This window comes from Triturus cristatus, chromosome 2_1 (assembly GCF_964204655.1).
Source record: "Triturus cristatus chromosome 2_1, aTriCri1.1, whole genome shotgun sequence".
Classification (NCBI taxonomy): Eukaryota; Metazoa; Chordata; class Amphibia; order Caudata; family Salamandridae; genus Triturus; species Triturus cristatus.
In genome coordinates, this window is record NC_140581.1 from 969,089,354 (window position 1) to 969,104,963 (window position 15,610).

The 15,610-nt window shown below is 42.5% G+C and overlaps 1 protein-coding gene across 1 annotated transcript in view; it reads right to left on the reverse strand.

The window, feature by feature from the left end:
- FREM1 (FRAS1 related extracellular matrix 1) overlaps positions 1-15,610 on the reverse strand; it is a 578,635-nt gene that overhangs the window by 461,030 nt on the left and 101,995 nt on the right. The window contains exon 3 of the mRNA XM_085633804.1: positions 4,855-4,949. Within this exon, the coding sequence (XP_085489930.1) occupies positions 4,855-4,949 (95 nt within the window). The remainder of the gene's footprint in view (positions 1-4,854; positions 4,950-15,610) is intronic.

Genomic DNA, 15,610 nt, shown 5'->3' on the forward strand with positions numbered 1-15,610 from the left:
ATATGTTACCATCCATTGCAATGTGCTTTAAATCATGGGTGTCCTGCGCATCCATAGGCAATAAAGCCAATCAGAAGACACCCACATTGCAAAAATAACAAGAATTTAATACACCAAGAAGTCCGGAAAATATCGGCAATTGTAGTACCGGAAAAAAACATGCAATATGAATAATAACTGGTCTGAAAACCAAAGTGACACACCCATCTCATGCAGTCTGCCCTTTCTGGAATACCAGGTTCCAAAGAACAACTTGCAGTATTCCTACTGCCTGCCCTAGATGACACTGACCACGTCCGCGAACCTTCAGTTTCATCTATAGAATGCTACCCATATAAGACTTCACCGATTTAGGAAGCCAGGCCTCCTTACCCACTGAAGCATGTCTCTTAGTGCCCCTACTACTACCTAGTAACCTCCACCTGACTAGAAGCTGCTAAGTGGCACCACTGCATGTGTGATACTTCTTACACGCCGTTCCCTTTTGGACAAAAGACAGTACTTCGCAACATGGTATTCTTCACGCCACACTTTCAATGTTAAAAGCAAAAACTACGAGTCCCATAAATCAACATGTTGTAGTACATTCAGGTAGGAGTGGTTGAATTACTGCATCACTCATGCCACGCTGCTGTGACCACTTGGAGTGCCGCTCCTTTCACCCAACTACACTAGCACCCCAGTGCACCGCAACGGAAGAGCAAGTCAAGGAGGGTAGACTGGCCGCGGAAACAACAGAGGGGAGGCGTGTACAAACAGGAGCTAGAGCGTCTACCTGACTAGAGCAACTAGAGAGCGATGAAATAGAGAGTCGCTCCAACGGCTAGAGCGTCTCCAGCAGAACCGAGCTGGTGGGTGGGATTGAGCGACTCCAATGTCACTCACAACTGTAGTTTGCTTTCATCCCGCTCCGTGACCGTTTACAGCGGCAGGAGCTAGTCCGGGTCTAGGGTTGCTCGAAACGACCAGCCCCTGGCAGAAGGCATGAATTCCATGGTGCTTCAGTGTAAAGTTTGCGATGGGCGCTGAGGAAACACACCCTGTGCAGGCAGGCGAGGCGCATTCAGGGACCGAGGGCAGAGAGAGACACAGGAGATTAGAGCCCCTGACGTCAGGGTCCCACCGCGTTGGGATTGGACCCAACTGCGTGCGTTGCCTGGTAAGGAAGGGGCCCGTCTGGCCGAAGCAACGCTGGGAGTGGAGGAGGCGCGGGGCATCTCTTGGCAAGCAGGCTTCCGTGCTTCCCCCCCTGTTGCCGCCAAACACTGTATCTGGAGCCGGGGAGCAACTATACTCTTCTGGTAATAAAAATGGGATGCCAGAGCCCACCAAAGGGCCTGCCACATTGCAGGATTGGTGGGCTCATCCAGACTTGGAGGAGCATCCTGGAGCGGCTGGACAGACTTTGTAGGCTTCTGTGCCCAGTCTCCGCAGTCAGAGCTGTTCTGTGTAATGGAGATGTGACGTATGTTCGCCTCTGCCTAGGTGCTCACACATGCTCATGGTACCAATTGAGACACAACACAAGAAATGGGTGTTGTGTGTGATTTACCCAATCAGAGGAGACCTACGCAACACGCGGCCGTGCGGCCGCGAAAGTGAAAGTGATCGCGATCGCAATCAAACATCAAAGCGGCCGCGAAAGTGAAAGCAAATGGTGTGCAGGCTGCCAAATGGTGCGCGCGCCCGGCGCATATGCACTGTATTTGGAGGCCTGAAAGCACTCGTTTGCACTTCCAGATCCCCCATTTACAAAAGCTCTCGCGGGAGCAGCGCTAAAGCGCTGGCTCAGGCGAGACCTAAAAAGGAATAAACATGTTTTTATGTTAAATATGAATGGGATTTATTTTAATATATTTATATTAAATGAAGAACAAATGTTAAGTCACTTGGAGCATGCAGTTCATAGGATTCTCATCTATTCAGATTATCTGGAACAACATATAAGCCTTATAAAAATGATTGTAGGAGGTGATGCTTCAAACATGGCACTGGAAACCAATATTTTTCATCTGCAATTGTCAGATGATTCACACTGAATCGTATTTTATTGCTAGGTATTCATGCCAAGGGAACCTAATTACATACTTTTACAGAATGGTGGTGACCGTTTATAACAATAAGCCTGTATTTAAGAAATCAGACAAACAAGATGGAATTCATTTTTGCAGGACTCAATTTCATGATAATATTTTAATAAGCTTCTACTATCCTAAATTTGTATGTTTAATCAAGTCTTCTTTTTTTTTTAGAAGTCTGCAGTGTGTCAACGACCATTATCTTAATAGTTCTCCTCATAGATTTGTTGACATGGTCACCAGGACTGGCATACAAGAGAATGAGAAATAAATTAAGACACCTAATATAGTAAAGGATTTTAAAATGAAACTGTATTTTTGCAACAGGCTGTATTTATCCATAACTTCCACTGACAAATAATTTGTTACAACAATATTAAGACGGCCTAACAAATATGAAATTGCAAAGAAATAAATTCCGATTTATGAAAGCTGTGCAGGAAATTAGTCAAAAGTTAACCTTAGGAATACTCGATGATAAAGCAGAGACTGCCAGGCCATTTGTAGTTGATGACCAAGGAGGTGGTTGGGCTGAATTTTATTGGTCAATTCACTGAAACACTGAAAGACAGTAGCCATTACAGTAGGTCCAGCACATTCAAGAGCCAGCAACAATATTATATTGCTCCACCGACTATCAAACCTTTTCATTGGTGAAAAGTGGAAAAACATCAGCTGTAAAACACTATGGGGCTGATTTAGTGTTTGGTAGATAGGGTACTCTGTCGGAACGGCAGTGGAGTATACTCTTTGCCAAACTCATGGTCTGCCCATCAGATTTAGAGATGGGTGAACATTTTATTATGTTAACACCGGAGCCTACTCCAGCTCCGTCACTGACATACTCCTCTGACAGCCCAACAGAGTATAGGCTGTCAGAGAGTAACTATCCACCGACCGCCCACTCTATTTAGAGTGGGCTGTTGGATGGCTTCTTATGACCCCCACACCATGGGAAAAGGTTTGCATGGTGTGGAGGCCATTAGTTTTACCTTTTCCAAAACAAACTTCCACTTTGGGAGTTTGGTTTTTCGGAAAAATAAAACTTTGTATAAGTTTGATAGACTGCCGTCCTGTTTGACAGGGCAGTCCATCAAACTTTTAAAATATTGACAGGAACTGCTGTGATAGTGGTTCCTGCTGGACAACTTTAAAAATCATGGGCCAAGATCTCTTGGGATGGCGGGGACAATGACCTCTGCCATCCCCAAAGGATTGGCCTCTGTCTGCAATACTCTAAATCAGCCTCTAGGTCTCTCTTTACGAGCTTGCTGGAATTTAGTGCAAGAATTCCAGGGTTCTGAAATCACTTATACCAGCCAGACTTCCAGTACAAGTTCCTACTATTCCACGTTTTGTCCCTCGAACGGGGAATAACTCAGTGGATTACTGGGTCGTTCACCATATGTTTTTCCCTTATACCTGCTGAAAATAATTGGATTTTCTGTCTGCTCAGGGCAGGTGATAAAATCAGCAGGACAATCGGCCCAGAACTGTTCTCCCCTCAGGGACAAGGTTGTTGGAAGAGTAGTCCCAAGTAGTCGGGTGGGGCCTTGTTTGTCCAGAACAACAGCCATTTGCCTGGGGCTCTGAATATGCCCCGGTGCATCCTCCCACCTGACCTTGCTACTTGAGAGGGAAATAGGGTATGAGCAGGGAGAGGGGAAGGTCTACGATACTCCCCTTTTGGTGCTGCAGGGGTGAGCAAGGGCTAAGATGGGCTCCTGTATAAAGAACCTGCCCCTGCCTCGACCCCTGCTGTGGTTTCACCATGTGCACATCTGCAATGGGTGAAGCTAGGTCTGGTATCTTCAGGAGTGGAATTATTGGTTCTGGAGTTTATAATTCAATTCCAGGTTCCAAGACACAGGGACAGAGGGACGCTCAGAATTGTGAGTGCTGGAATTCCACATGAAGTTAACCACTCCGGACGAGCAGCATTAGTAGACTGGATGAAAGTATCATTCACTATGTATTATGTAATACACCCTTCTGATCAAGAAATTCTAAAGATATCACTGCCAAACATTTACCGCATACCTGTGTGTGAGAGTAAAGAGGTTAGTTGCAAAAACCAGGTATGCTAGAGTTATTGTAAAAACAAAGCATCTTACTGTGCATAAAACCTAGTCCCCTGCCCATATTTAGACTACACAAATTATAGGTGATTCGTGCACTATGTCTTCCAGCATTGTAATATGGAAATTGATGACAGACAAAAGAGGTGGATTCCTGGAACAGCCTCATATAAATGAACTCCAACTGCCACTGTGAAGGCAACCAAGATATGTGTGTTAAGGCCCCACACCACACACTGCCCATTGCCTCGTGCCCTTGTGTAATAGACAGTACAGTACAACTTGGCTTTAATTATGACCCACTATGACTTTGCCATGCAACATAAAATGAAACAAAGCATTTTTTGCATGTTGCTCTCTGCCATCTCTAGACTCTGGATGCTCCCCAGCGTCCCAGTGGTGTCAGTACAATTGTGAAACCAAATTCCTGAGGTTTGAGAACCAAGGATTTACTTTGCATTCAGTAGTGCAGAAAAGTTTATACATAAAGTAAATGAACACTACATCATTGTCAAGAGTTTCTCACAAGAATGTGTGCACTTTGAAATAATGTAACAAATTTAACATAACTTCTTCTGTTTAGAAGCACACATTGAGCAAAATTGTTCAGATTAGATTCTACAACTTTAATTAGAACATTCTCTTATAACAATCCAAACCTTTGTTGTCTTCAGAAAACATTCACCTTTCAAGCTTACCTGTACAGCCTTAGCATAACTTCATCTTCATCTAAAATGGGACAGCCATTATGAATATATTTAACTTCATCAGGAAGAAAGTGACAATCAAACACCTAAGAGAAAAACACAAATTACCAGAGTGAAGTACATGTTTGGCATAGTCATGCCAGAGGGCATTCACAAACACACTCTTTATTGTTCGATTTATACTTCCTCAAATGTTAACTCATGGAGATGAAATTAATTGAGTAGTTTAAAAATAAGACAAAATGCAAACATGCTAAGTCACGGCTGCTGAGGGAATCAAGCCATTTACTTTTCTTTTCGTTTTTCAAGCAACTACATATGTTCATCTACCAGGTCTCCTCCTAGGATTATGTCACAGGATGGATCCTACTGATATCATAATCTTTATATTTATCTGGCTTAAACTTGTGAGCACTGGACCCACTAGAGTGTATGTGGTGTCTCTAGGTCATGATTATCACTTTGAACCTGTATCTATGATTCAGGGATTTTATATTTTCCATTACTGTTCTATATGGCTGGTGAGTAATGATACATCTTCTTTCAAATATTTCAATTCCCCTAGATTCTAAATTGATGTTCCACTTGTCATTTTATATAGATTAGAGATGTGAGCTAACTATGTATTAGACCAAGCGGTCTTAAGCCATTCGGAAAGGGCAAACCATTGCCCTTTACTTTCCCATGTCACACAGTGCAGGGACAAATTATCTTAATTTTCTAGGTTACTAGTTGATTATGAATTAATATGCTTTCACTCTCATCAAACAACTCTATCACAGCCTTCACACAACTCCAATGAGGTCCTGACTCACAGATATGAGAACCATCTATTTCAAAGCCCCACTCCATTGCCTTTTGTGACAGATACAATACCCTTGGGAACTTGCTTCACACTCTGCCATCTATTTATTTGCAGAAGATTCTGTGACTGCATCATTCTAAACTGGGTTAGATACATAAAGGCTAATACAAGGTGTGCAGTTCGAGCTTCCTTTGAACACTGTGGCTGGTACTCCTCAAGAAACTGCCACTCTGGTACTCCTCCTTTTCCTACAGTTGAAGGCTCCAGTGAAATAAGAATGTTATCAGTTATTCTGCTTCTCTCCCAGTCAGAGAGTCATAGCAGTAATGCATTTAAGAGCCACTTTTGAAGCTATTCTTCTGTTTATGTTTCATTAATCAATATGGCTGGCAGAGTTTAGGGAAATAGTCTTGTTCCTTCTTATTCTGTTTCCTTGATTAAAAGTACAGGACCAATCTTTGTTGGCCCCAAATCACTAGAACACAACTACTTTCTGATCCAAGAACATAGAAAAGGCCTCATGTAGGCACAAGTGCACATTTCTAAGAGAAAAATTTGGATTTTCATTCCATTTCAAAGACCCCTGATGTTGGGAGGTTTCATTGTGCCTGAAAGCTTATTTTTCCATCCGAATGCCAAACATTAATACAATTGTCCTAACATGGTGAACATTTTCAAGTCTTTTGTTGTTTCAATCTTACCTAGGCAAATTCATTTTGGTGCAAAGACGGGATAGTCTTTCTGAACTCATTTGGTGTTTTCCTACACACAGTCAAAGCCTCAAATATAATTCATTGATTGATCAGGAATCAGTCTAAGCCTACCAACATTACAGGTATTCCACCTAAACATCCATTCAAAATTATCATCTGATCATCTAATATTGTGACAAAAAAATGTTGTGGACAAAAATATCAAAGGTAATTAAATGTTTTTGTATTGTTTTACTAAAGTATTAACATTTAAAATCATGTCAATTGATATGTTAATCATTCATATATTTGTAATTGTTATTTATTTGCTAAAATGTTTATTTTTTCATATCATGTGTAAAAATGTTGGTTGTGATAGTTATTACACAATAGTGTGGTCAGTTTTTTTTAAATTAAAAATATGTATAGGTATTAGTTGAATAAAGTATTAACCATGCAAAATTCTAATTGGAAATTAATGAATTTGGTGTCTAATTAATCTTTAAAATGTAAAATGTTTTAAAATTTATTTCAAGGACTTTTTTAAATAGGTACATTAAAAATATTCACTGTTTATTAGTAATTAAAATTGTAAATATGTAAAATAAACCTTGTCAATTTGATTGCTCTTTTTTATTTAAGATTATTTTGATAGTATTTAATTTTAAACAATTCTGTTTTAATATTTAAATTTCATTATAACATAATTCCATATAGTTTTAACATACAAATTTAGAATTACAAAGCTCTACATAATTGCTGCAATTATTTTAAGAGATTTGCACAGGTGTATTTACAACATAGAATCTTTTTTTTAGTTTCAAGTTTTTAGTAGTTGGCATTATTTGAGAAAAAGTTATGCATTTCATTTTGAACTTTTAAATAAAGGTCTGCAACTTGTTTTAGTTCAGAGATTTTACTGTGGTCACAGTACCATGCAACTTGGAATCAGGACTCAAGAGTACTTTACCAAGAACTTCAAAATACACAGCAAATCTGCTCCCAAAACTAGTTTAGGTTAGGAGGCTTACAATTAGTAAGCCAACTGGAGGAGTTAAAGGGCAGAAGGCCTCAAAGCTATGAAAAGTGTACATTTCTGAGTGTAACTCTGGAATTGAGAGTGCTCCAAAGTAAGCATAAATGTATGATAAATGTAGACTTAAGTCTATTTCGTTGGGGTCCCAATCTCAAAACAATTTGTAAATCTTCAAAACACAGGTTCACTACTTCATATGGGTGCATATTTGCAAATTAGTGGAGTTCATAGATGTTCTAAGGGGTGGGAGATATTATTGAATCTTGGGGGACTTCTGGCACAGGGATGATTTGTCAGAGAAACAGCTGCTACTCTTGATTGTTGGGCCTGGTTTTCTGGAAAGACTTGAACCATGTGAGTACTACTTCTTAAATGTCCCCCCTTTCTTTGTGGATAGACAGAAGGAAGTCATGATTTACAGTCTTAAAAGCAGCCAACATGTCTAGGAGGATGAAGAGACAAGATCCCCCTTAGTCCATTGTTTGGAGGTTGTCATTGATTATCTTCAGAGTGGCTGTTTCTGTGCTGCACCGAGTTTGGATGCCACGCTGGAGCTCATCTAGTGGTGTTTCAACACAGCATTCTAACAATTTGGCTAAGATGTGGAGGATTTTGTTTAGGTATTAGGGGGTGAGAACCCTGTGTTTTAGTAATGGAGTGACATGACCAACTTTGAGTGAGTCAGGAACAGTTTCTTGGGATAAACATGAGTTGATACTGTTCAGCCAAGTAGAGGCTATTAATGCTTTGATTTCTATCTGGCTCCCATGAGTGAGAGAATGCTGCATTTTTGGTGATGTTTTTAAGGGCAACAAAATCGATTTCTTGAACGGTACTCCAATTTTTGTATGCTATGTAATTATAATGTAATTGTGTTAAATAAGGAAATATTCTACCACCCATTAATATATAGCACTCGTGCTGTTCTGCCCTAAGGCAAAAGAAAAGGGCAGGAGTGTGCTGTATTCCTGCCCTTTTCCCCTGCGCTTGTGTACAATGGGCTGCCGTGCGCCAAAGCAGGCCCCTTTGCACCATGGTGCAAGGGTGGCTGCATTGCTGGGATGATTATTTTTGTGCAGAAAGGGAATCCTTCCTGCACAAAAATAATCATAAGAGGCGGATTCCTCTTTGTAGAATGCAGCACACATAGAAAAAAGAAAAACGAGAAGAATAAGATATTTTTCCTCATTGTGCCGCCCTAGTGCCTTCCCTAGGGAGGCGTACATTTTTGGCACTGCCTCAGATTTACGATTTCTCGTAAATCTGGGGCAGTGTCAAAAAGCCATGGATGTTGCTGAGAACGCCCCCATCAACACCCATTGCATACCCCTTTAACGCAGAAAGCTGCTTTGAAGGGAACGATATTTACGAGGCAGCATTTAGCCAAAAATGTAGCTTAGTACTGTCTCTTAAATAATATGGAGCAGGCTCCTGCACCACAGAACGTCACAAAAAGTGACGTTCTGGTGGCAAAAGGGGCCTCATAAATGAGACCGTCTGTTTCTTCCCACCCGGGTTTTGCACTGTGTAAATACCAACACATTTGCACTTAATGATTTTCTCTTATTTTCTCCATTGAGAAAATATGTTTAGTTGTACTTAAATTAAAAGTACCCATGTGAAAAAGGCTTTGCATTAGTATAATTGCACTTTTATATATTTTTTTTCTCCTTGGGAAAAATATTTTTTCTCTTAGACAATCCTCTTTCCCAACATCCGCAGCAATTTCTTTGTGTGTTTGAGTGATTTCTACAATGCAAAGGGATATTCTATAGCTCTCGTCAGGTTTTTAATGGATCAAAAGCAAGTTTGTGAACTGTTGCAAACTCTTATGAATCTTTGGAGATTTGAAAAAGTTGGGATTTATTTAATATGTTGGATCAAATAACGTTATTGCTGTCTGGAAAGTGAAAATTTTGAATTGTTTATATAAGAAACAAGGGTGAGAAATACAATCTGCCAGTCATTACCTGAGGAAATGTTTTCAAGTTTTCAAAATGTATAGTTTCCCTACAAGTGTTACAATCAGCTCCGCTACAGATCCCGTATTGAAATGGGTCAGTCGGAGATTTGTGCAGTATCGGGGGACAGTGCCTTTCCAGGATCACTCGAAAAATGTGAAAATCCAATGTGAGATGGCAATGATGTAGCCCTTCTTTAGGGCTGGATGGTGGGCCTCCAAGCTGCTGGGGTGGATAGGCTCCGCCTTATCCGTGGTGCCTTCCATGTCACATGTATTGGTCCCTGACGTAAGGGCATTTATTTTCCACTGAAAGTGCTTCCATAGGAGCACATGGGACAAAATTACTCAATTCCACCCTGTCTACTACGCCACAGTAGTATGACAATCTTGCCTTCATTTTTTAGAAGCCTTGCCTCCAAATCTCAGGACTGTGTTTGAAAAACAAGAAGAAAACAACATTTCTCATGGTCTGGGAGTTTTTCCTGCAGATGAGGGACACTGATCATTTGCTTCTGCTAGGGGCAGCCACACAGTGCATGGTGGTCTCAGGCAGTAAAAAAAAATGGTTTCATCAGTCCTCTGCCTTATGAAGCGTGTCTTCTTATGCATGGATCCACCAGTTCTGTGTCGCTGGGCTTCCCAGAAGGTTTTTAAACGACAGGGCTAGAGAAGGCTCCTCTGTCGGAAACTAAGGGGTTCCCCACATCTGAATGAGGTGTGAGCCTGGTACCCCTGCTATACAGATTCAGTGCGACCACCTGCAAATAGTGACCCCCCTCTGCAGTCAAGGGAGCCGGACAGTTATGCTGATCAGAGGCACTCATTCCCTCTGTTCATTGTGCCTTACCTTCCGTGGGTGTTAAGGTATGGGCTTCCCATGGGTTTTAAGGAATATGCATGAGAACCTTTTAATAATAAGGATGATATATAGCAAATTGGTGACTCATACATTGCTCTAAATCTATCACCTGATGGTACAGAAAAAACATGTTTTTGAACGACTATGAAAGGGATATTTTGAGAACTGGCTGTTTTTGAGAATGCACCCTCACCTGACTGTCAGAGGATTATCTCGCTATGCAGTATGATGTATTTACTGATGGACATAACTGCAGGCCACTTTGGGCTTGTATTGACATATATATACCACAAAGCATTTTTAAGCTACAGTTGTGTCACTGGAAACTCATACCTTCTTTCATTGTTTACGAGACAATTTTTCTGTGGAAAACATGTCTGTGTGCCTGAATGCTGTATAACTTATTTTGAAATGTTTTTGGTATTTAGTGTTTCATGGTTTGGTTTTAACTGTTAAGAGCTGATCATTTTATCTAAGAACTGAAACATATTTCAACGTGAGTGCACTAACTTATTCTTTCTGTGTGGCCTTACAGAATGTTTTATGTCACTCACTATATTCACTGTATTTATAAAGCGCGAACACTTACCCGAGGGTGTAAAGGCGCTGAGGGCCTTCGGGATGATTTAGCGGGCTATTGCCCAGAGTCACAAGGTGCTGAGCGGCTGATCGGCTGCCGGCGCCGGCGCCGGGGATTGAATCGTGATCACCCGGGTTCCGGAATCAGCCGCCCTGGTCGCTGCGCCAACCTCTTCCCTATATTACAATGTAGCCCTAACTAGTACTTTATCAGAGACAACCATTCTATTTATGAATATGTTACATTTAGTTCAAAAAGTATGTGCCTCCACCTTCTCCCATATTTGTACATCCTTCTGATGGAAAGTCAAGCTTCTTAATTGTTTGCTCCTTTATTCAATAATGTCGCCAAATCTCTAATTTAAAAAAATGTCATAACGGACACTTGGGGCTTTATTTTTTGTGCAGTTTACAGAATAAACTCTGCATGATGCGTGCACTCACAAATTAGTTAAAAGGATGTTTTTTAGGGTTTAGTGTTCCCTACTGTTTTTTAAAGATTATTTTGCAAACAAAGAATGTCTTCACTCTCGTGAGTCTCTTCTAAATAAATATGCTAGTCAAATAATACTCGGCCTAGGACTGTCCCCTGAGTTACTCTTCACTATGACCTTTGTCCGATGGTGTCTTGATCCTCAATGTGACGACACTGATTTGATCGATACTGGACCCGGGCAACATTATTGCGACCCGGTGTGTCGTTTAAATGATGTGTTTGTTATTTGAATGTAGTAAAATGCTACTGTCATGAGAGTTTGCTGGAAGAAATCCACTTCATCAACTTCGTCCAGATGTGAGTTTCTAGATCATCAGTGGAAACCAGGAGGTTCCACCGAGCCGTTCTTATGGGGACAGCACGGGCCTGAGAGGGCGAAGTGTCCTTGGAAAGGAACAGAAAGAATGGTGCACCAGAATGGTGTGAAGCACCAGAACCCCACTGGATGCATGAGGTGAATGTGCCTCCCTACAGAAATATAATGTTCCTACAGACAGATGACCATCAGGGCTACCTGAAAGGGAAGACAGTACTGGACATAGTACAAACTCATGTAAGAAACCAAGAAAGCAACTGACAAAGACGCATACAACAATTGTATGGAGCAAAGAGAATGAATTGGCTTATTGTAGGGTCGCAAGAGTTATGCACCAGTGCAATAAATAATGTATAAGACCATCGCTGTACACTAAGGGCCTTATTATGATGTAGATCGGTATAAGAACCACCCGTCTATGGGTCGGCGATTCTGCATACCTAATTGCAATGTAATTGCACATGGTGCGGTCACAAACTCACATTTCCCTTTGCTGTGGCCGTAAACCAGGCGTAGCGCAAGCTCGCATAGAGAAGTGGGAGTTTGTGTGAATCCCTGCACCATGTGAATCCCTGCACCATGATGCAGAGATTCACAGGGGGCACCAGAGGTGCCACCTCGGTCCCCAACCGGAGGCCACAGGGTTATCGGGGGCCCTGCTAGAGCCCCCCCAATGTCGCTTTCCAACAGGCTTTCCATGTCGGAAAGCCCAACATGGAAAGCCTGTCAGAAACCAACATCGTAATCCCAACGGAGGAAACGCCGTCCATTGGGATTACGTGCCGGTCTCCAACTGACCGACAGGCTCCTTGAGCCCATCGGAATCTAGCCGGAATGATCTTCCGGTTTCAGTTTCAACGCATGCATTGTAATGCGGGGATTGTAACTGAAACCGCGATGAGACTCAGAAAGTCTCATCGTAATCGGGCTCTATGTGCTCATTTCACATATGTATAAAGAACAAAAAAAATAACAGATGAAAGCACATAGGGCAAACCAAACGGGCAAAACATGTATGGAACAAAGAGATAGCCTCCACTTGAAGGATGGAAAAGAGCGATGCAACCTTGCAGTAAAAAATATATAAGCCCACCATAGGACATCAAGTACTTGATCCCTCCCCATCCTGGAGGTTTCTGAGACTAACCAGTAGCATAAAGTTCAGAGAACAGAAAGTGCTCAGGAGGCATGTTTATTTCAGAAATGGTCATCAAAAGACATAGAGCCAGAGTTTTGGGGACCAAGAAACAACTTGGGAAGTGTCTGAGCTTAAATCTAACTGTCTCTAGGGAATATTTCCTAGGTGGATGGCCATTCAGAGTGAGCTTCGATATGTAGATGTGGGGTCCCCTGATCCTCCAAGGTTGCAGGGGCTGCAGTAAAATCTTACTTGCACCATAGGTGGCAATATTACACCTCTACTGAGATAGTACAGATCAGTGAGTTTGAATGGCACCCAATTCAGTGAGGAATTAGTGGTCTGTGGCTTGCCAAGACTAAGGTGAAATGAACGTGTAGTTCGTGTGTTGCCCCAAACAGTTTATTCTCCAACAGGCACTTCTCAAATGATCTCTTTCAATAGCTTTTAAACAGCATAAGGGACCTTTGCAGCATCTGCAAGTATGCCTAATCAATGTGCGAGCTGCTATGTAATACTGCTAAAGACTGCTACATCTTGCTCCTGTTCCACTGATTACTGTGGCCTCCAATGTGCTACCACCATTTCTCAGATGACCCACATTACTCTAGTGAGCACTGATGCCCATGATAGGCAGCCCTCACCACAATTTGCCAAGCAGGCCCAGTGCCCAGGGCCACTCAGTGTATTTCTAGGTCTTCATTGTGGACCAGGGTCAGACAATTTGCTGATATCTAAGTGGTTACACTCAGCACACAGCTTTGGGGCAGAAGGTGTAGTAGTTGTAGATTTTGTCAGTTCTAGTTGCAGGTTTGGTCAAGTGACAGAAGGGAACCCCCAAGTTGTAAATTGAGGTGATAGTGTCCAGACCGTAACGATCATGAGATCACAGTATGCCACGGTAACTCCAACTTTCGCTGTTGAGTGTGAATGCCCACCAATGTTTTGCTTTAGATAACAAAGACATGTTAAAGCACTGAAGTGATCCCCACCATCTTCCACGTGGCTTTCTTCAAGATTTTGGCTGTGAGGTCTGGGGCAGAAGCAGAGAATACATGACTGGCGACAAGAATTTTGGAATGTACAGAATCCCCTATGACTGACTGTGTGGAGGAATGTATATTGAACCAAATCATATGGTGGGCCTTCAAGATAATGGTGATTTAGGAACAAATTGGGAACATGCATTGCTCATAAGTTAGGAATAAGGGTGCGAAGGCTGTCTCTATTGCCTTAGGCATCAAACAATTTTGCAACACCCACTGACACACTAAAGTGAACAGCCCCGGATATGAAAGCATATGGACGTTTTATGGTTGTATGGCACTGGGCAACAGGGCAGAAACAGAACCGGATTGGGGAACTGAAATCAGCACTGGCAAAAATGTTCAAACAGCCCTGCTCCCTTCATCTTCTCATGTAATATCTCTCACCATCCATCCATTCTCTGCCCCTATCTCTCCTCTCTCTTTTTTCACTCTCTGATCACTTTCTCCCTATTCCCCCTCCCTTTTTTTCCCTCTCTCTTGAAGCCTTCCCATGCCTGCTGTGATTAACCTCTGGGAGCTGGGGCAAGTGGCAGAGTCACCAGGAGCAACCCTGGTCTTTCAAAACCGGCCTCCAAGGACCCCAGCCCGCCGGGGGGAATGCCTGCTCGAACAAAAGGCCGGTCCGGCCCTGGGCATAAAAGACATCAGCAGTTGTGGAAAAAGGGAAATTGAATCTGTTTAGTACATGCTATTGCACCTCATTACAACAAAATCCACACATTGTTTGACATTGGCCCGCTTTGTCTTGTAAAAATGTGCATGGATTTTGCAAAGGAAATGGCAATTTGCAAAGATTCCAAAAAAAAATTCCTCTTTGGGTTGGGGTATAATCATCAGAACCACCGCTTTCAGGAGATTAAAATAGCTTTGAGGTACTTTGCCTCCTTTGTCTTTTCCCTAAATGTCTGGAAATTAACTGTTTTTCCTGGTGTGGAAAAAAGTTCCGTCCTAATAATGAGGCTCATGGCTACCAAAAAGACAGCGCCAACGGCTCACTGCCAGTTCTACATTCACAGTTTTGGGACTGTATTACACAAAGTGCACCGGGAGCGCGTCAGGTGTTTGCGCCCACTTTGCGCGCCCCTGTGGCACTTTGGTTTTACAGAAGGGGTCTCTTACGCTTCTGCGGACCCTTCTGTAATAGTTATAGCGCTTGCGCACATAAAGTGCCAGCGCTATCTTCAGGGGGCGTTCCCTCGTTTGCATGGGGGCGTGCCCCATGCAAATGATGGAATCCCTTTGCCTCTGTGCCCGCACTGTATTACAGACATGGGAGCAGAGCCAAAGAAGCTCTCAGTAGGCGCACTGCAAGTACGCCACCTAGAAGATGGTGCCCTGTCAGGGTGCCCTCTGAGAGCAGCCCTCTGGAGGGCAGGAAGGGGGTCCTATGGACCCCCCAAACATCCCCTTGCAGACAGGTGCAGTCACAGACTGCACCCGCCTACAAGGGGATCTCTAATCCCCTTTGAAAGTGAAAACAAGCAGCCACTCTGTTTTTCACAGGAATGCGCTGCCCCCAGAGCAGGGCGTTCACCATGATATGGCGCATTTTCCTTCATTGCGCTGGGTGCACATTTTAGGAAAATGCGCTGCATGTAAAATGCAACCCCAGTTCATGTTCTAATACAAGTCGGCATCCCATGCCTTTCTTGCACGTACAAAAGCTAAGCAAACTCACAAGTGCAGGGCAGATTTTGGGGGGTACTTATAAAACCAATGTTTATCTTTCTCTGTCGAAATTAATTTGAAGCATTCCATGGTTTCATTATTGTTCTATCTACTTAATGAAACATTTTCATGGACACTTCTCTCTT